Source organism: Labeo rohita, chromosome 11 (genome assembly GCF_022985175.1).
Source record: "Labeo rohita strain BAU-BD-2019 chromosome 11, IGBB_LRoh.1.0, whole genome shotgun sequence".
NCBI classification, from domain to species: Eukaryota; Metazoa; Chordata; class Actinopteri; order Cypriniformes; family Cyprinidae; genus Labeo; species Labeo rohita.
Genome location: NC_066879.1, coordinates 15,684,958 through 15,707,717, shown reverse-complemented (window position 1 = coordinate 15,707,717; position 22,760 = coordinate 15,684,958). Strand labels below are relative to the sequence as shown.

The following is a 22,760-nucleotide window of genomic DNA, read 5'->3' as shown; positions in this document are numbered from 1 at the left end:
ATTAAAAAGTTGACCCTTATGACTGGTTTTGTGGTCCGCTAACAAAAAATATTCGCTAAAGTCAAAATATTAATAAAAGCTAATATTGTAATACTACTGTTTATAGATATCACATTTTTGTATTTTTTGTTAGACATCTTTTTGTTTTGCATTCTCTCACATGAACAGTAGATGGCAGCACGCGCCCGGTTCTCTTCAGTCTGTTTCAGGATATAAAACGAATGCACGGATCTACAAACATCCTTCGCTGTTTGTGCAGTAGCACTCAAGAGTTTGCCACTCTGTCAGTCAAACAAAGCTCACTGAAGCGTGCTGAGAGCCATTCGAGAACGACATTAGGAAGTCGCATGCGCATATCTGAACACTTGTGGTCGTGCAGGAAGCAGATGGACTGGTTTGTCTGTGAGAGATCTGTCTAGTCAAACACTGACACTCCCTCTACCCAGACACGTGCTTGGAGTTTAGGTAACACTAAAAAAAAGACAATGTTTAGACACGTCCCACTGGGGGAGGGTGAGGAGATATGCATACAACACATAGGCTACTTTGAAAACTCAAGAGTGAACAGACGCTGACTGGCTGACTGACTGCTGGTGTGTTCAGGTAGGGTTCAGTCTCTCCTCATGTTCACCCGGCTTCTGTCTGTGGACCTGCAGCCCTTGCATCACTGGAAGCTCTTTAGATGTCTGAGGCCACATCCTGTCTTCTCTAGTTTCTGGTGAGTCAATCAGGTTGTACTGGCCCTATAATTATGACATGGCTGTGTAAATAACCAAATGCAATTGCTGATATATATATATATATATATATATATATATGTGTGTGTGTGTGTGTGTTTTTTTATTATCATTACCTAAGGCAGAAATAAATTGTGTCTCTTGGGTTTAAACCAAAAATAACTAATTCAAACTGCTCAGTGCAAAACAAATCAGAAAACTCATAACAAATACAAAAGGCGTGAGACATGATACAATCAACAAATTGACAACAGTGGTGTAAAAACAATAGAAGTGCTGAACGTTTTAGGTCAGCAGACACCTTAGCCGTTTAGACACCATAGTCTGCATTTGAGTTTTTGTTATTTAGTAAATTAATCAGTATTTTATATTATAATCAATATGTTTAATCAAATAGTCCCTATATACATATACATGCTGTCAGATGTTGTATTTTAAAGTGGAATCTGTCCATCTGTCTTTTTATACCTTCATTAGTATGAGTTTCTTGAACATCAGCATTGATAAGTTTACACTTGGCAATTCATAATACTTTGACTAGAAAGTTATTTTTGTATATAAACAAATAAAGGCAGGTTTTGAGTTTAGCAAATGGAAACTGATGGGATCGTGAAAAATGGGCGCTCGAATTCAAAATTGTTGGCGGCCTTGGTGACATCAGCCAAAATGGGAAGACATTATACACTTTAAAAAATGCTGGGTTAAAAACAACCCAACTTGGGTTATTTGGCAACCCAGCACTGGGTAAATATTGGACAGAACACATGCTGGGTTATTTTGACCCAGCTGGTTGAGTTAAATGTTTTTACCCATCTTGCTGGGTTGTTTTATTTAAGTCAATTGTTGCATAAAAATTGTTATATTGCTGGCTTAAAAATCACTCCGAATTATAGAGGCAACAGCAATAATCAAAAGATGAATGTGTATTATTAAGCAATAACACCCTTGGACAAAAAATAAGATAAAGTGAATTTATTTGGATGAATACAGCATAGTTTACAGCATTTGGGTAAAAAAAACATAACCCAGTATTTTTAGAGTGCAGAAAAACTACCCAGCACCTGGGTAAAATATTAAAAACAACCCAATAAAATGACCCAGTAAGCTGATCCCAGCATTTGGGTTAAAAAAAAAAAAGACCCGGCATTAAAAATGGCCCAGCAGCTTAGTTAAACAAAAACTACTGAGCACCTGGGTTGAAAAAAATAACCCAGCATTTTTCAGAGTGCAGACAAACTACTCAGCACCTGGGGAAAAAAAAAAAAAAAACCCAATAAAATGACTACAATTTGGGTAAAAAATTAATACAATTTTGGTAAAAATAAATAAATAAATAATAATAAAAAAAAATAACCCAGCATTTTTTTTTTAGAGTGCAGAAAAACTACCCAGCACCTGGGTAAAAATATTAAAAACAACCCAATAAAATGACCCAACAAGCTGAACCCAGCATCTGGGTTTTAAAAAATTAACCCAGCACGTTTTAGAGTGCAGAAATAATACCCAGCACCTGGGTAAAAATTTTAAAAACAACACAATAAAATGACCCAACAAGCTGGACCCAGCATTTGGGTTTAACAAAAAATTAACCCAGCATTTTTGGAGTGCAGAAAAACTACCCAGCACCTGGTTAAAAAAATATTAAAAGCAACCCAATAAAATGTCCCAAAAACTGAACCCAGCATTTGGGTAAAAAAAAAAAAATACCCAGCTTTTTTTTTTTTTTTTTTTTTTTTTTTTTTTTTTTTAAGAGTGCAGACAAACTACCCAGCACCTGGGTAAAAATATCAAAAATAGCCCAACAAGCTGAACTCAGCATTTGGGTTAAAAAATTACCCAGCATTTATAGAGTGCAGAAAAAGTACCCAGCACCTGGGTAAAAAATATTAAAAATAACCCCAAAAAATGGCCCAACAAGCTGAACCCAGCATTTGGGTTTAAAAAAAATAACCCAGCATTTTCTTAGAGTGCAGAAAAACTACCCAGCACCTGGGTAAAATATTAAAAACAACTCAATAAAATGGCCCAACAAGCTGAACCCAGCATTTGGGTTTAAAAAAAAAAACCCAGCATTTTCTTAGAGTGCAGAAAAACTATCCAGTACCTAGGTAAAATATTAAAAACAACTCAATAAAATGACCCAAGAGGCCGAACCCAGCATTTGGGTTGAAAAAGAAGCCAGCATTTTTAGAGTGTAGAAGTGGACTTATGAATCAATAAGACCAGGAACGTGTTTTAAGAAAATAAATAGGGTGAATTTTGATTTCATATTGGCTTTAAAAATCGTGAGGGTTGGAACATAGTCCTACACCATCTGATTTTCACATCTTTTGCTTTTATCCATCAGGTTCCCAGCAGCGATGGTGCACTACAACTCTTAAATGAAACATCAAGTGACACTGTATTTTTAATGTCTCTTCTAAGTGTGAAGATGGAGGGTGTTTTGGAAGTTGTGCTCCGTCTGTGTGTGTGCAAACTGATGAGCAGTGTGGTGCTGTGTTCATCTGTAGTCACGCACACCATCACTGCAGTCAGTCTGTGCTGTAGCTGCCTGCTGTTATTTACAGACCTTGCGGTCACCTGTAAGCACAACCACAAACTTATCAACATTTTCTACCTAATTAACCAGTTTGAAGTGATAGTTCAACCAAAAATGGAAATGTACTAATTTACTCACTGTCAGGCCATCGAAGATGTTGGTGACTTCCTTCTTCAGTAGAACAGTAAAGAAAACGCAAATCAGATTCATAAAATACAAGTCAGCGGCTTCTCATTACTGAGAATTAAAAGCATTTCACAAAATGAATACCCGTGGCTCCTGACGATATATTGAGGTCTTATGAAGTGAAACAGTCAGTCTGTGCAAGAAACTGAACAGTATTTATAACATTATTACCTGTAATCCAAAGCTTTAGGTGAACGGTCTGGAGTGATGTCCGGATGGTGAACGAATCATTCCTTTGAACCAGTTCTTTTTTTTAAGTGAGCTACATGAATCGGTTCATCAAATTGGACTGAATCGTCTAAAACACAAACCTTATACACCCATGGCTCCTGACGATATATTTAGGTCGTCAGGAGCTAAAGTGAAACTGAACAGTATTTGCAACATTATTTCCTGTAATCCAGAGCCTCAGGCAAGCGATCCGTTTCATGAACAAATCATTTTTTTGAAACCTTTTTTTAGCGAACTAGATGAATCAGTTCACCAAATCGGACTGAATAATCTAAAACTCAAAATGAATACCCATGGCTCCTGACGACAGATTGAGGTCTTATGACGTGAAATGAGCTGTGCATGAAACTGAACAGTATTTACAATATTATTACCTGCAATCCAAAGGCTCAGGTGAACGGTCTGGAGTGATGTCCAGTTGGCGAACGAATCATTTTTTTGAACCGGTTCTTTTTAGTGTACTAGATGAATCAGTTCACCAAATTGCACTGAATCGTCTGAAACACAAAATGAATACCCATGCCTCCTGACAATATATTGAGGTCTTATGAAGTTAAACGATCAGTCTGTGCAAGAAACTGAACAGTATTTGCAACATTTTTACCTGTAATCCAGAGCCTCAGGCAAGCGATCCGTTTTGTGAGCAAATTTTTTTGAACCGGTTCTTTTTAGTGAACTAGATGAATCAGTTCACCAAATCGGACTGAATCATCTAAAACTTAAAATGAATACCCATGGCTCCTGACGATATAATAAGGTATTATGAAGTGAAACAATCAGTTTGTGCAAGAAACTGAACAGTATTTACAACATTATTACCTGTAATCCAAAGCTTTAGGTGAACGGTCTGGAGTGATGTCCGGTTGGTGAACGAATCATTCTTTTGAACCGGTTCTTTTTAAGTGAGCTCCATGAATCAGTTCACGATATATTGAGGTCTTGTGAGGTGAAACAATCAGTTTGTGCAAGATTCTGAAGAGTTTTTGCAACATCATTACCTGTAATCCAGAGCCTGAGGTAAGTGGTCCGTTTCGTGAATGAATCATTTTTTTGTGGAACTAGATTAACCAGTTCACCAAATCAGACTGAATTGATCAATACATATCTACAAGATACTTAATCTAAACTCACTTTTGGACACCTGACAGTCACTCTGACTCAAAATGAGCCAAAATACCAGCATATCTGACCTTGTGATGAATGAACGGATTCAGCACTCCAGTTTCTCCAACAGACACTGAACTGAGGAAACAGTTTTGACTCGGGTCTGAAGGCTGATGCGCAGGTGATGTGCATATGTGTGAACCAAGCACTTGAATGAAGGGACGAAATTAACATTTTTCTCATTATGTAAAAATGTGAGCTGATAAAGACATTTCACATCATTATTGGGTGCTTTAATAAACTGAACCAGTCCAAAAGAATCAGATTTCCCCATTTTCCTGAGGCTTTGGATTACAGATAACAATGTTGTAAATAATCAGGTTCTTGCACAGACTGATCATTTCGCTTCACAAGACCTCAATATATCATCAGGAGCCACGGGTGTTAATTTTCTGTTCCTTGTTACGCTTTTTTTATTCCCAAAAAATAGGCAGCCGCTGACTTGCATTTTATGAATCACCAAGTTTTAATCTAAAAATCATCTTTACTGTTCTATTCAAGAAAAAAAACAACTCAAATACATCTTGGATGGCCTCAGGGTGAGTAAAGTAACAGCAAACTTCTCCCTCTTTTTTTGTTCCTCCAGTGTTTCTTCTCTACCTCTGGTTCATGGAGTCCTGGCTGACGCCTTTTTATGTGTCTTCGGACGTCATCGCCCTTCGATTCCTGCTTTTCCTTTGCCAGGCCTATGGAGTTGTGTTGCTGCTGATGCCGCCTTTGATTGCTGTGGAGTTGTTGGTTGATCTCCTGCATTCTCAAGACGGACAAACAAAGAGACGAGATGCAAGAGAACAAGATGCGAGCGAATCCCTTTCTAGTTCAATTGGCTATTTCGGATGTCTTCTAGCATGGAGCTTGAGCGGGATCTACAGCAGCCACGACTGGACGCTGGAGCACATCGCAGTGGAAACCTGTCGGGAAAAAGGTGGCCATCTTCTCGCCTGCCTTCCTCACGCTGATGAGTTTTCCTTGGTTCTTCCTGCTATGGTGGTCCTGTTGAGCTTGACAGGGAGCCTAGGGCTATTCAGGACGAAGGCGTCCCGAAGACAATCTGACTCATTTGAAAACACACAGATTGTCCCCGGGCTAATGCATATGTCATCAACTCTGGTTGACTCAGAAAAAACACCAGACAGCTGTGACGTTCACATGGCTGGGTTTGTGTACGATGAGCCACGATGGCTCTGTCCTGGGAATGGTGGTGTCCTGTGCGCTCAACAAACCGGTTTGGCAGATAATATCGAGAAACAAAAGCAATCATTCAGCCATGCAACATTTGCACAGTCCAAAATTGATCTTCTTCTGGATGTCACGTTAGTGGAGGTCAAAACAGGGCAACGTGTTTTTAACAGGACAGACCTAAAGTCTCAAAGCAGACGCTGTCGGTTTCCCAAAAGGGAAAGTCCCTGCTGGGGGCGAGAAATCTTCACAGGGTTGGTATGCGTGGTTATGGTCTGTGTTTTTCCCACAGTCGTCAGTAGTAATATTCTCTTAATCTTTAACCTGGAGAATTTGGTGGCGTATAGCTTGAAACTCTTATCTCTTTCAGCCAACAGAGCGCCAGATTTGTAAGCGCAGATACATGCGTGTGTATAAATAAATAAAAATGTATATATTTAACCCTCATGTTCTCTTTGGAAAATTTTGACTGATTTTTTTTTTTTTCCCCGCTTGAGCTGAATAGTACTGAACTTGGTAAAGATTTTGACACTTGCTATGTGAATTTTATTTAAAAAAGAAAAAAAAAAAAAGGTTAAATGGTGCTGAAAAAAATAGTCACAATATGACTGTTTGCAGTCAAAACAACTAAAATCACTGGAAACGAATGGAGAACTAAAACAAAATCTTAATGAAAGCTTTTTTTTTTTTTTTTTAATCAAGATATCAACCTCAAATTTAGAACATAATTTTAGATTTATGCATTTGATTTTTTTTTTTGGGTAAATACTTTTTTGTTTTTGGAAAATATGCATTTCATATAAAATCTGAGCATTTTTGTGCATTTTTCATAACATTAAACTTGTACTTCTACTGTGCTACAAACTATAGCACACACATATATATAATTTTGTAAAATATCTCTTTTTATTTAACTTTACATTTTACTTTTAACTATTACTATTAATTATTAATGAAATAATGTATATAAGATTGTTAAGAATTTAATATATATATACACAATGAACCTTTAAATATATATAAGTAAATACTTCTAACTATATATAATTTTTTAAACTTTTCATTTAACTTTTAACTATTACTATGAAGAATTTATATATAATTATAATTAATTTTAATTACATTTATTGCAATTCCTATTGAAATATATACATACATGCATAATTATTTAATATAACACACATATATTTCTTTTCTTTTATTATTATTTTCATTATCATTTACTATTTTATTTTATTATATATTACTATTTTTAATTATAATTATTAATTGTATTACTATTATTACCTTTCAGTTAATTACTTAAAATAATTATTACTTTTAATTTAACTTTTAATTATTCAAATATATATATTTTATAGAACTTTTAATATATATTTACTTTTTTTGAAGTTTTAACTTTTAACCATTGCTATGAATTATTAATTATTGAAATAATATATATTGTTCTACATATACATATATATATATATACATATATATATATATATATATATATATATATAAAACAATTTGAAATTCATTACTATTAATACATTAACATTTAATAAATGTATGTATATATTAAATATTACAAGTAATATATTTATTTTTTATTAGCTTTCTAAATATTAAAAATATATATTTTAACGTAAACAGAGCACATTTATACACATCTCTATTAGCATGAAGTTCCTGAAATTCAACACTGACAAGCTGACATGACATTTATAACACCACGTCATGTCAAATGACCCTGAGGAAAAACAAACAAACAAAAAAAACAAAAAACAAATGGAAAAAAACTTGACTACAAATGCATAAACTGAGTTACCTCTGACTGAGGTGGTTTGTAAAGGTGAAAACCACAAAAGGAGATGGCCGATTCATCAGTGTCTGTGCAATGAAAGACAAACACATTTGATGGATCGTCTACGCGTGCAAAATCTGACAGAGGAAGACAAATTAAGGCTGCCAAAACAGATGTTAAGAATTCATGAGTTTATGAGGTGCATTTCCCTCGCAAAGTAAATAATCTGTCCGGTTTGAGAGCACCAGCTGGTTTCATGCGAGATTGTTGCGTTATTTTTAAACCCAAAACCAGTTTACGATTCCCTAAAAGAGGAACAGGGCCCGAGGGATGCCGTGCTTCACAGAACAATAGTGACATATGAGCAGTGGCATTTAGAGTTAACATAAAAAATAAAGATGTGCAATAAAGTATTTATGCGTACAGAAGTGCTTGAAGGCATTGGCTATTTGTCATGAGCACATTCATCAAACTCTGAAGCTTCTCGCACACTTGGAATCAGTTGTGAAATGACACACATTCATGATCCAACAAGTAAAATAAGAGCAATCATGAAGTTGAAGGGGAAAATAAACCTTTTGGATGGGGTTACAAGAATACCTTAAAGTATACCTTTCAACACCAGAGGTCTCCCTGCTCTGTCTTGAGAAAAATCTACGTGTGAAACCGTACGCTGAAACTGAAGAAGCCTTTGATACTCGGCCTATCTTCCTTTTTAGTTCAGCTCTTTGGAAAAGCACCACAGGGCAAACGCTACAACTGACAGCCCATAAATGCATCCTACCAAAGAACTGAGACCTGCACAGACACATGCACACGTGACAGGCAGGTGAATCTCTGTAAAGAGAAAACAACTCTGATGAGTATGCAAATTAGCTGAACACTATCGAAACTAAATTAGTATGCAAGAGTGTTGTTTTAGTATTATTACAGCATTTTAAATTAGATTTTATTTTTATATTTTCAGTTTTTATTTTAATTTTAGTTTAGCTTTTAACTAAATGCTTGTCTTTTTTGAATATTTCTGTTTTATTTCAGTTTAAGTTTTAGTAATTTCAGTGCATTTAATATATGAAGTTTTCATCTATTATAATTTATTGTTTTATATTTAACTGATATTTTTGTATTATTTATTTTAGTATTTATTAATATTTTCACATTTGCATTTATTTTTGGATTTCCATTTTTCAAGCAACTGTGCTTTTATAATAAAAAAAATTCTAATTTCTCAGTTTAAGTCATTTTAATACTCAATTTTTTTTTTTTTTTTTCAGTTTTTAATTGGTTTTTAGGTCATCTAATATTATATTTTATTACTTTATATTTAAGTGTTTTTAGTATTAATTATTATAGTATTTAAAATATTCCAAAATTTGCATTTAGTTTTATATTTTCAGGTTTCATTTTAATTTTAGTTTAAGTTTTAACTATGCACTTTTTAAATATTTCTTATTTTTATTTCAGTTTAAATAATTTTAATACTTCAACTATTATTTTTACATTTTATTTCAGTTAGTTGCAAAGAAACATTATTAGATAGTTATTTTTATATTTTCAAAATAAAAAAAATAAAAAAAAATTTGTTATTAGTTTGAAGTTTATCTAATATTATATTTTATATTTAACAGTGATATTATTGTATTATTTATTTTAGTATTTATTAATATTTTAACATTTGCATTTATTTTTTTATTTCCATTTCTCAAGCAACTATGCTTTTATAATTTAAAAAAAATCTGATTTCTCAGTTTAAGTCATTTTAATACTCCAATTTTATTTTATTTTAGTTTTTATTGGTTTTTAGTTTAAAGTTTTCACTTAATATTATATTTTATTATTTTATATTTAAGTGTTTTTAGTATTATTATAGTATTAAAAATATTTCAAAATTTGCATTTAGTTTTATTTTTCAGTTTTCAGTTTTCATTTTAATTTTAGTTTAAGTTTTAACTATGCACTTTTTAAATATTTCTTATTTTTATTTTAGTTTAAATAATTTTAATACTTGAACTATTATTTTTACATTTTATTTCAGTTAGTTGCAAAGAAAACATTATTAAAGTTATTATCTAATATATTATATTTTATAATTATAGTATTTATTAATATTTTAAAAATTTGCATTTATTTGTATATTTTCAAAATAAATTAAATTAATTTATATTTAACAGTGATTTTTTTGTAATATTTATTTTAGTTTTTATTAATATTTTAAAATTTGCTTTTAGTTTTATATTTCCAATTTTCATTTTAATTTTAGTTTAAGTTTTAACTATGCACTTTTAACCTTTTTGTTAATCTTATTTTTATTTTAGTTTAAGTAATTTTAATACTTCAACTATTATTTTTAAATTTCATTTAAGGTAGTTGCCAAGATAATGTATATTTGTTTTTTTGGTTTAAAGTTTTCATCTAATATTGTATTTTATTATATATTTAAAAGTGTTATTTTAGTATTTATTCTAGTATTTATTAATAGTTTAAAATTTGCTTTTAGTTTTATATTTCTAGTTTTCATTTTTAGTTTAAGTTTTAATTGTGCTTTTATAATTTTTGTTTTCAGTTTATGTACTTTTAATACTCTAACGTTTACGTTTTAAATTTTATTTCAGTTAGTTGCCAAGAAAACATTTTCTTTTTTTTTTTTGTTTGAAGTTTTCTTTTAATATTTTATATTTAACAGTAATATTTCAGGATTATTTACTATAGTATTTATTAATATTTTACAATTTTAAATATTTATTTTAAATATTTTTCTTTTTTATATACTGTGCTTTTATCATTTAAAAAATAATTTATAATTATTATTATTATTATTATTATTTATTAATAATAATTTTATTTTTACATTTTCTTTCAGGTAGCTGCCAAAAAAACTTTTACTTTTTTTTTTTTTTTAGTTTTCATTTAATATTATATTAATTTTATTTTGTTATTAATGAAATGTATTTTTAATAGTTTTAGTTATCAGTAACAACACTGGTTAGGAATATGGTTAACTGAAACGAAAACCAAAACTATAAAATAAAATATTAAATTACAAAAATAAGTTACATAATTACTATTATGTCTAAAATTATTTAAAAAATAAATAAATAAATAAATAAATAAATATATATATATATATATAAATATATATATATATATATATATATATATATATATATATATATATATATATATATATAAAGTATATATTTTATTTCAGAAACTTGCCAAGTTTTGGCATTTTATTTTATTTATATTTATAAATATTTATTTATAAATAAATAAATAAATAGTGTTAACATTAAAAAAAACCTTAACCTTAACCTTAAAAACCTTAACATTAAATACAAGAACACAATATAATAGTATCTTAATTATGCTAAAATAGCACTAGTTAGCAATAACAGTTTGACTTGTAAAAAAACTGTAGTTTCAATAGGATGGATAATTCATTATGGGTACACAGACACATCCACAAAGTGTAATGCATTCCTTGAAGCGGAAGCATCCTCGCATTTATAGGTGTGAGAAAGTGAGCATTTCATTATAATGATGGCGAGGCGTCTTTAAGACATTATGACGGCATTCTTTCAGTCTTTTGTCTCATTTTAAAGCTTCTCTCCGAGCTGAAACCTCACACCACCCACACCTAGTTATATGGGTATGACAGCAACTTTTCATTGTACAGAAAGTCTATAGGTTTGACAGGACACTCGTCCCGAGGGATACTTACACAATTACACATGACTTGAGAATGCGTTTCTTCGCCTCCTTTGCTTGGAATCCAGTGATTGTGTAAAAGTAGCTTTCATTTAATAACAAAACACTTGTGCAATGTACAATCCATAAACCATGTCCTAAGTCTCCAGAGTCTCACTGGCTCTTGTTGAACACAGGTTGATGCAATGATTTCATTAAAAATGCAAGGAAAATCAATTCGTCTACTCACACAAGACATTTTTCTGCAGTCTGGAGGAGTAAGTGCCAAATCGCGATACATTGTTTGGAGATGGCAAAAGCGATTTGTCAGTCGATCGCATTGTCTTGTGATGCGTCATAAACAGCTGTTTGGAAAACAGAAGAGCATGTAGAAGGAATAAAGGAGTTGGAAATTGTTAAAGATGATATTTTTGGGAGGAATCTCAATATTGCAACAGTCATAATGCAAAAAATTTCAAATACTGACCACACTAGAACAGGGTCCAAATAGTGATGCCAAATCAACAATTTTGCTCAACATCAGTGCTGTTATTGTTGGCTAAAATAAAATTATTTAATTAACTTATTAAAAATAAATATGTAAAACAAAACAAATATATTATAAAAAGCCTTTCGTTAAATCCAAAAAAAAAAAAAAAAAAAAAAAAAAAATTAACATTTAAATAAAAAAAAATGTATTAAAAAACACCAAAAATGCAAAAGCACATAAAATCACTTAAAATAGAAGATGGAAAATATCAACATTCAACATATATAATACTAAAATAACAGTGCTTGACATATTTGTTAGAACATTTAGAAAAAATAAAAAACATTATATAATAAATATAAAATATATAACACATTTATAACAGTAATTTTTAATAATAAAACCTATAATAAATATTTATATTAAAAAATAAAAAAAAGTTAAATGCTGAAAAAAAATGCAAAATAAAGCTAAAGGTAAATATATAAAAAAAAAAAAAATAAAATGCAAAAGCACGTAAAATTACTTGAATTAAAACATAATTAAAATCAACATACACAATTCTAAATATGAACAAATACAATAATAATAATAATAATAATAATAATAATAATAATAATATATATAAATAACTAAATTACTTAGATTAAAATAGAAAATGGAAAATATCAACAAACAAAATTCAAAATATGAATAAATATTATAATAGTACATAAATACTACTAAAATAACAATGCTCATCTTATTAATGTTTGTCTGGTTTAACGGCCACAGTTCTGGAGAATAATTAAAAAAAAACACTTAGAAAAAAGTTAAATGTTGAAAAAATAAAAATAAATAAATAAATAAAGCTAAAGGTAAATATAAAAAAAAACCAATAAAAATGCAAAAGCACAGTTACTTGAATTAAAATAGAAAATGGAAAATATCAACATACAAAATTCAAAATATGAATATTGTTTGGTTTAACAGCCACAGTTCTGGAAAACAAAAAAATTGACAAAAAGCACAGAAAAAAAGTTAAATGTTGGAAAAAAAAAAAAAAAACCTAAAAGGTAAATATATAAAAAAAAAAAAAAAAAAAAAAAAAAAAAAATGCAAAAGAACATAAATTTACTTAAAAAGGAAAATATCAACATGCAAAATTCTAAATATGAATAAATATTATAAAGGTATATAAATAATACTAAAATAACAATGCTCGACACATTTATGTTTGTTTGGTTTAACGGCCACAGTTCTGGAAAACAATAAAAAAAAAAAAAGCTTAAAAAACGTAAAAGTTGAAAAAAAAAATAAAATTAAAATTAAAAACAAAAAATGTAGATATAAAAAAGCAATAAAATTGCAAAAGCACATAAACTTACTTCAAATAGAAAATGGAAAATATCAACATACAAAATTCAAAATATAAATAAATATTAAAATAGCACGTGAATAATTCTAAAATAACAATGATTGACATATATTTATGTTTGTGTGGTTTAACGGCACAGTTCCTGAGAACTATTAAAAAAAAGTAATAATTGGTTTCCTACTAGTTAAACCCCTAGGTAACCCCTAAGGTAAAACGTTAATTTAAGAACTGTTTTCTAAACCGATGTTAATATTTTCTTCAGTAGACAATCTGGATCTCTGGCTAGCACATAAAATTACTAAAACTGAAATTGAAAAAATGGAAAATATCATGCAAAATTAAAAATATAAATAAATATTATAAAAGTATATGAATAATACTAAAATAACAATGTTTGACATATTTATGTTTGTGTGGTTCAACGGCCACAATTCTGGATAATATAATAATAAAAAAAAAAAAAAAAAAAAAAAAAAAAAAAAACTAGTTAAACCCCTGAACGTAACATGTTAATTTAAGAACTGTTTCCTAAACAGTTGTTAATATTTTTTTCAGTAGACAATCTGGATCTCTGGCTAGTGCCTTTTTTATTGGTTTATTTGTGCGTCCGTCTCATTTGGCACTTGTCAAGGTTTGGACTAATAATGAAGAGTCAGAAATGCTTCTGGTTTTTACCATTTCTTTTAATTGAACACTAAAACATTTGTTTTCCATGAACCTCCTGCTTCAAGAGCTCATCAGAGTGCATTTAGACAATGATGGGTGTAAAGCAGCTCTCACCCAAACACACAAATCATCATCATCATCATCATCATCATCATCATCATCATCATCACCAACAACATCAATCCTCAGCAGTATATAACTATATATTATAAAGAACCCATCACCATCACCTAACAGTAATAATAATAATAATCTTCGGACCGCTTCAAAACACAAGCAACAACCTTGTGCGATACCAACCCCATTGAGGTCCACGTCATAAACGTCCATCGCTTTTACCCTTAAACACCAAACACGACAGAACACACAGGCACATCAGAACCAAACAGGGTGGAGAAGTTCAAGTACAGAAGAAAACATGGAATGGATTCCAAACCAGTCCGTCATTCCAGGTAAAGTTTTTTCCAAGAATTCATGAAAAAAGCACTAGTATTAAAAGTCAGGGTTCACAATATACAACCGAGCACTGGAATTGAAATAGTGGCCACATCGAAGAAATTAAGGAAAATTGACGAGTGCATTCCGAGACTGTAGTGTTTCCATTTAAAACTACATTATGCATTGTAAAAATTATATATATATATATATATATATATATATATATATGTATTACCTAGTCTTTCAAATGTTTGGGATCAGTAAGATTTTTTGTTTTTTTTAAAAGAAGTTTTTATACTTATCAAGACTGCGTTTGATTTATTTGATCAAAAAAAAACAAACAAACAAACAAACAAAAAAAACTATTCTAAAAAAAAATATTCTGAAATATTATTTCAGTGTAAGATAACCGTTTTCTACATAAATATTTTTTAAAATGTAATTTATTCCTGTGATGCAAAGCTTTTCAGCATCATTACTCCAATCTTTAGTGTCACATGATCCTTCAGAAATCATTCTAATATGCTGATTTATTACTTTTATTATCAATATTGCAAAGTTATGCTGCTTCATATTATGTTGGAACCTGTGATACTTTCTTCAAGATTCTTTAATAAATAAAAAGTTAAAATGAACAGAATTTAACTAAAATATAAATATTTTGTAACAATATAAATGACCATTTAAAAGTTTGTGATCAGTACATTTTTATTCTTTGAACTTTTTGAATGAAATTAATACTTTTATTCACCAACGATGCGTTAAATTGATGATAAAAAAAGTGATCTGCAAAAACTTATATTTTTAGAAAAGATTTTGAATAAATGCTGTTCTTTTATTCATAAAAGAATCCTGAAAAAAAAAAAAAAAAAAAAATTACAGGTTCCAAAAAAAAAAAAAAAATTAAGCAGCACAACTGTTTCTAAAATTGATAATTAAAGTAAAAAGTAATAAATCAGCACATCTGAATGATTTTTGAAGGTTCATGTGACACTGAAGACTGGAGTAATGATGCAGAAAATTCAGCTTTACATCACAGGAATAAATTATATTTTAAAATATATTAAAATAGAAAACTATTATTTTAAACTGTAATAATATTTCACAATATTACTGTTTTTTCTGTATTTTTCTTTTAATTCTTTAAAAAAAACAAAACAACAACATTAAAATTCTTACTGATCCCAAACTTTTGAACGGCATATATAGTTTGTTATTGAAGTCACTGAAATTGGATCAGGTCCTTATTTACAAAGGGAAATTGATTTAGATTTATTATTTAAAAAAAAACAAAAAAAAAAACCCTATTTTAACACTTTTCTAAAAAACAACGGATGCAGTCTTTGAAACAGAAATGTCTTTCATCAGATGACCCAGCGTCCTCTTTAACACTTGGACCATCCTAATGAGATGTCCCGGGACCCTAAACACTGGAATGTTCTAGAAAGTAAGCACAGGATGAATAAATAAAAGCGAAATCTAGCTAAAGGCAAAGGGAAGGCGCGGGAGGGCGCATTTTTCACCAATATAGCAAAGCCAAAGCTATCACCTGTCTTGCGATATGTACAAATGCGCAAAGCCACGGCCCCTTTTTCATAATAGCAGCAGCCCTGAATCTCGACCAAAAACACGTATACGATCATTCAGAAATACGCCGTCCTAAATAAGCATGAGCTGAGGGACACAATATTCCACTCACCATTCATGCAGAAAAAAAAAAAAATATAGCGAGAAGTTTGTACGGCACCACCTCGGTGTCAAGTAGACGCACTCCACAAACACGCCAAAGCCAATTGCACGAAACGAAACAGGCAACACATTTCTTATTTGTGTCTGCACAACAGATAAGCTCTTTTTCCCAGACTCGAGTCATGAAAGGAGCATTTGGACCCTGCAGGGGCTGAAGGGACATAAGTCGGGGTATTGTGTACAAGCAGCTGGGAAATCTTGGGCAAGCAGGCCGGCCACGGCAAGATTACAAATGACCGGCAAGAATAAAATGTACAAAACGCCCATAGGCACCTCTCAGAAAAGTGCAAGGCTCTCCATTTTATTTACCAACTCCAGGCGTCCAAGGAGCCTTACGTCACAATCCATCAGTCAGATCACTTTATTCAGTAACATGTCGGCTACCCGCCGGGCGCCCTAAGGTAAGCGGAAAGAAACTTTATTATACAGCCTAGTTTCAGTTTCTTCTTTTTCATCCCCGAAACTTCTGCTGACTCGGTTCCTATAAACGCACAGTGTTAATTCGCAAGGGCTGCACGTTTTTTCCATTGGCGTGACTTTGACCGGGGCTGAAGTACGGGTAAAGTTTAGCTATAAACTTCTCTCGGTAAGTGTAGAGCCAGGACATGTCGTCAGCGTTGTAGAAAACCAGCAAACCTTTGGGGTAGTCCAAGTAGACGCCCACTTTCTCTAGTTTGCTTTTTACGTTGAGCCGCGTCCAGGGTTCAGTGCAAGCGCTGTATTGGTTGCCGTCGTGCATGACGATGCAGTAGAAGCCTCGACTGGGTTGGATCTGGATGCTGCCCTTGCGGTTGACCGTCTCGTTGGCCACGCCGATCATCCACTGGGTTTTTTCGGACACCATCACCTCCCAGTAGTGGACGCCGGCGGAGAAGCCTTCGGCTCCTAGCACTGACACTTCAACGTCGAAGCGGCGCGGAGAATCCTGGAGAGGCTGCGGGTGCAGGTTTCCGTACGCAACGATGGTGCAGTCGTCTGACAATATAAGCCGCTGGTGAGCAGTGATGGGGTCCATGGTTAATGCGGCAGGCACTGGGAACACAAGGATAGAGGAAATGAAAATCAGTGCATGTAAAATCAGTCCAATAAAAGCTTAACACCTGCTATATTACAGCAGGTAAACATACATAAAAATAAATTTAAATAAATACATTTAGTTTTTTTCTTATCTTTTTTTTATTTTTATGTAGATAAACATAAAAAATTAAAAGAATAAATATAAAGAATACAAAAATATGTAAATATTATAAATATAAATATATATAAAAATAAGAAAAAATAATCAAATATAAAATGTAAATGAATACATAAAAATAAGAATTAAAAAAAACATAAAAATAAAAAAAATAAAAATCATAAATATAAAAATTAAATGAATAAATAAAAAAATATATAAATACATACAATAAATAAATATATAAAAATAAACATCTAAATGAAAAAATATAAAACAAATAAATTAAAAAGATACAAAAATTAAAATAACTATTAAAATTAAATAAATAAAAATAAGAATTAATAAAAAACAAAAACAAACACAAAATAAACAAAAGACATTAAATATATATAAAAATGTAAAAAATAATGAATAACTATAAATAAAAAAGAAAAATATAAACATACATAAAATGAATAAATATATAAATATCTAAATTAAAGCAAAAACATTTGTAAAGAAAAATATATATATAAAAAATAAAGGGTAAATAAAAAATATAATATATATAAAATAAGAAAAAAATAATTAAAAAATATCAATAAATATTAAACAAATACATAAATATAAAAAAGATCAATACAAAGTAAATAAAATATAAACATACATAAAGACATTAAATAAATATGCATAAAAATATCTAAATAAAATCAAACAAATAAATAGATAGATAAAAAAAATGTACAAAATAAGAAAATGAAATAAAAAGATGGATAAATTACCAATTTAAAAAATAAGAATTAAAAAAAATAAAATAAACACATTAAAAAAATAAAATACATAAAATAAATATATTTAAATAAAAATAAAAATAATTAAATAAATATAAACATTCATTAATAAAAAATTAAAATGTATTAATAAATTAATATTATTTTAAAATATATAAAAAGTAAATAAATAAATATAAAAATTTCAATAATTCCATTATCATTATCAAGTTACTAACTGTTCCTTAACATATCAGATTGCTCTTTTGTTATTGGTCTGATGTATTGATCTGATGAGTTTCCTAAAGAGGCTTTCTTAGAATTGTAGAAATATGGGAAAGTCTGGTTTGCATTTGGGCATCCATAGGCGAATCTCCATAAAAGACATAAAGGTCATAGCTGTGGTCTAGTGTGGTTAGTGCATGTACTCAGGTTTGTGGGCTTTTACTTAAGTATCCCATTCCACCTTTTCATTGCTTCCTTTCCTCTACACTTATCAAAAAGAAAAGTGTCAAACGGCTAAATGTGCAGCCGGAAACGTTGTTTGGGGAGGTCATTCTTGTCAATCAAAAGCACTGACACAATCACTACCTGAGCCGGTGGAATAATACTCCTCTGGAACGCACAAACACACTCCCTCGAATTCATTATTGGTCAGGTAATTTAATGCATTCGATCCTTTGTGTTCAAACGCATTAAGATGCATCCATCAGAATAAGAGTAAGAGTGTCTTAGGTTTGCAGCACTGGCCATTGTTTTAGCGCAGCTGCCAGGCATTGAGCACTTTGTCAAAGATGGATAAATATACTCTATCCATCAACCGCTGCCTGGCTGGTAATGCCTTTAGAGGACAGTCTGCACTGCCCATTATGGTGCCAGCTTGCCTTGGGTTCAGTGGTGAGTAAGTGTGCCAAAGAAATGGACTGAGAGAAGAGCAAACCCTGGAAAGAAAACAAGCTGCATACACACTCATGCACTGCTTGGACCGGAAAAAGAGACCCGAGCCAAGCAGTTGCAACACATTTTATGCAAGATGCCAAGATATAACTCTGGAAAGATGAGCTATGATGAATTACGTGAAAATTAAGAAACATGATGAGGAAATATGGGGAGAAAATTACACTGAGAGTATCATGGGTAAAGAGTGCGTATCTGAAGCAATCAATTATCAAGCACCAGACGTTTTCGCAAGTGAATTTTTAGGGTTCGTGTGAGCATTCATAGTGAAACAACGCTGGCTTGTTTTTCTGCGGTCCATAAATGGGCATGTCTGCCAGAGACCAGAGAAGATGAGGGAAATTTGCAAAATATTTTTGTCTTGGTTATTTAAAACCTCCGCCACAAACGGCAGAGCCAGAAGCCGGTCCGGAGGATAGAATGTCGACATTTCCACTCTTTGACATTGGCAGTTTGCGCTTCAGGTAACCTATAAATAATTTAACCTCTGTCGCCTTGCTTTCGATCTGTCTCTGCTTTTCCTCTCTCTCTATCCGAGTCACGCAAACAAAACAAGCAGACGTAATAGGCCCTGGATTCAGAAAATGACGAAAAATATTGCTGTTCAGCATTTATATTATATATAAATATTTACAAATAAATAAATAAATATAAAAATACAATAAAATCTAAATCTAATATTAAAATGTACAAATAAATAAACAAAACAAAAATAAATAAACACATATACCAAATAACAATAATGTAATTTTATATGACTTTTACAACTGAAAATATAATAATAAAAAAATGTTTTTTTCCAGGTTGAGAGGAAAAAAAATTCTAAAAATTGTATATAAAAATTGTGTGTTTGTGTGTGTGTGTATTATATATTAATTATTATAATAAATAAATGCAAATATTTATTAAGTATAAATAATTTATTTTATTTATATTTATTTATTAAGAATAAATTATTATTTGTTCAGAGGAAAAAAAAATCATAAAATTGTATATATATAAAAATTGTCTAGGCGTGTGTGTGTGTGTATATATCATATATTATATTTATATATATATACATATATACATCGATATAAACAATGTTTTATTTATATTTGTGTATCAAGATTAAATAATTATTTGTTGAGAGGAAAACATTTATACAAATTGTATCAAGATTAAATAATTATTTGTTGAGAGGAAAACATTTATACAAATTATATATATATATATAAATGATGTGTGTGTATACTTCATAATTACATTTATTTATATTTAATTTAATAACATTTATTTATTAAAATAAATTATAATAAAATAAAATATATTTTTATTTTATTAAGAATAAATAATTTATTTTATTTATATATAATTAAAAAAATAAATTATAATCAATTAAATAAATAATTGTATTTAATTTATTAAGAATAAATAAATATATAAAACAAATATGTGAATAAATTATAATTAAATAATTTTACTTTAAGAATAAATAATTTATTTTATATATATTAAAGAATAAATTATAATTAATTAAACAAATACATTTATTTTATTTATTAAGAATACATAAATATATAAAACATATGTAAGTAACTATAAGTAAAACTAACTTTATATGACTTAATACCTATGGAATGCATTTACTTCACAATCATAGCTGCATTACTGCAATACATCTTGAATAATAGGAATAATAATTTCAGTAACAAAAGGCTCAGTAACACCCTTTGGATTCATAAAGTGGTAAAATATTGCTGTTCAGGTTAGGAGGAAATTATACATAAATGAATAAATAAATATATAAAAGTAAAGAATAAAAAAAATATAAACAGGAATAAGTTTACAAAAATAAAACTAAATATAAAATAATTATTAACAACAAACATGAATAAATATTAATATTATTTACAATAAATAAATATAACAAAAATAAATACAGAAATTATGTATGTTTAAAAAACTAAAATTTAAAATAAAATGAACATACATTACCTTTACCAAATTACAATATAATTTAATAGGACTTTTTAGGACTGTTTATAAAACTTTCAATATTTATAGGCTCAGTAACAGGCTGTGGATTCCGAAAATGGCAAAAATATTTCAGTTCAGGTTGACCAGGAAAAGGAAAGTCTACTGAAAAAGTCTATACAGAAACTCAAAAAAACACCATGCCAGAGGAGAATAAGAGGCAGCGAGTGCAGCAGTGTGGAAGCAAGGATTTGAACTGGATTTGTTTCATGTGACAGGCTGAGCGTCGCCCCCTGCCTATTCCTGTCGGTGTAAAGGACGCTGGTAAATTGGAGAATTGATTGAGACCGCAAGATATTCCCTGCTGTGGTATTTTAAATAATGCTCTGCCTCAGGTGGCTACTAAGGGGGAATACAGATGGAGGAGGCCTTCAGCGCTTCTCACCACAGTCATTAAAATGGGCCAGTCGTGCAGAGCTCAATCAGACGTGTATTATCTCATTCACAGGGCTGTAAACACACAGGTTGTGTTTGTGTTGATTAGATCGGCTCTAATTGGACGCACTAATACAAACACAATGATTAGTATTAGATCTTTGGACATGATTATTACATTAATGTACAAGTGATGCACAGCACAAATAACAGATTATTCAAAGAGATGCTATTTCTTTCTGAACGAAATGTAGTAGTGTTTAAAACTCATTGCCACAAATCACTGATATTCAGTTGCTAAGGTGTCCTGAGTGGTTGCTATGGTGTTTCGGACCGTTTCTAGGAGGTTATGATATACTGGTCGCAACATTCAGGTTCTTCTTGCAATGCAAGTCAATGGGATTTTTTATTTATTTATTTTTTGCCCTGTCTTTGTGCCACAGAGCAAAAAGAGTCAATCTGATCCAGGGTTATTACTGTTATAACAAACAAAAAAAATCAGAAATAGCTGAAATTAAATAAAACAGGAATATCATATGAAAAACTAAATTAAATGAATAGAAATGATTAGAAATGTTGCTTGAATACAATGTTGCTTGAATTACTGAACAAGTTACTAAAATACTAACTGGAAATAAATAAAAAATAAAACAAACAAACAAAAAAAAAACCTTACTAAAAATAATGACAACAACACAAACAAAAAAACAGAAATATATAAAAAACATAATTATAAAAAAAATAAATGAATAATTTTATTTAAAACTAAATAAAACAGGAATATTATATTTTAAAAAAACTAAATGAAACAATTAGAAACAGTTTTAAAAAAACGTTGCCTTGGCGAATAACTGAATAAGTTACTAAAATACTAAATGGAAATATATAATAAATAAAACCGAAGTATAAGAAAAATAAATTCAACTTAAATATTTAAATATTTGAAAAAAGAAAAACTACAAAAAATGACAACAACAACAAAACTAAAATAAAACAAACAAATATTAAAAAAAAAAAAATGTAACTATATTAAAAATAAATAAATAAATAATTTTATTTAAAACCAAATAAAACAGGAATATTATATGAAAAACTAAATGAAACGATTAGAAATGTAACGTTGGCAAATAACTGAACAAGTTGCTGAAATACTAACTGGAAATAAAAAAAAAATAAAACTGAACTATAAGAAAAATAAATTCAACTTATATATTTTAATGTTTTTAACTATTTCATTTAAATCTAAATTAAATAGGAATATTATATGAAAACAT

General features: G+C 30.0%; 2 protein-coding genes across 4 annotated transcripts in view; one reads left to right on the top strand and one right to left on the bottom strand.

The window, feature by feature from the left end:
• The first annotated feature begins 182 nt into the window (after positions 1-182).
• Positions 183-6,453, top strand: LOC127172796 (uncharacterized). 2 transcript variants are annotated; one of them, XM_051122199.1, is made up of 4 exons: positions 183-465; positions 604-718; positions 3,085-3,319; positions 5,444-6,453. In XM_051122199.1, exons 3-4 carry the CDS (start codon positions 3,148-3,150, stop codon positions 6,427-6,429), a joined length of 1,158 nt encoding a protein of 385 aa, XP_050978156.1. In that variant the 5' UTR covers positions 183-465; positions 604-718; positions 3,085-3,147; the 3' UTR covers positions 6,430-6,453. The 2 variants fall into 2 exon arrangements, with proteins under 2 accessions (XP_050978156.1, XP_050978157.1); XM_051122200.1 differs by having other exon boundaries at positions 183-513.
• A 9,291-nt stretch (positions 6,454-15,744) lies between these two features.
• LOC127173449 (E3 ubiquitin-protein ligase TRIM62) overlaps positions 15,745-22,760 on the bottom strand; it is a 45,528-nt gene continuing 38,512 nt past the window's right edge. For both annotated transcript variants that reach the window (XM_051123357.1, XM_051123358.1), the window contains one exon: positions 15,745-17,244. In XM_051123357.1, the coding sequence (XP_050979314.1) occupies positions 16,694-17,244 (551 nt within the window). In that variant the 3' untranslated portion in view covers positions 15,745-16,693. The remainder of the gene's footprint in view (positions 17,245-22,760) is intronic.

What these genes read in the sequence shown, in the direction of transcription:
- LOC127172796 (XM_051122199.1), top strand. Translation starts at nt 3,148, where the DNA reads ATGTCTCTTCTAAGTGTGAAGATGGAGGGTGTTTTGGAAGTTGTGCTC. An exon ending in TACAGACCTTGCGGTCACCT is followed by an intron (nt 3,320 to 5,443) that starts GTAAGCACAACC and finishes TTGTTCCTCCAG; the next exon opens with TGTTTCTTCTCTACCTCTGG.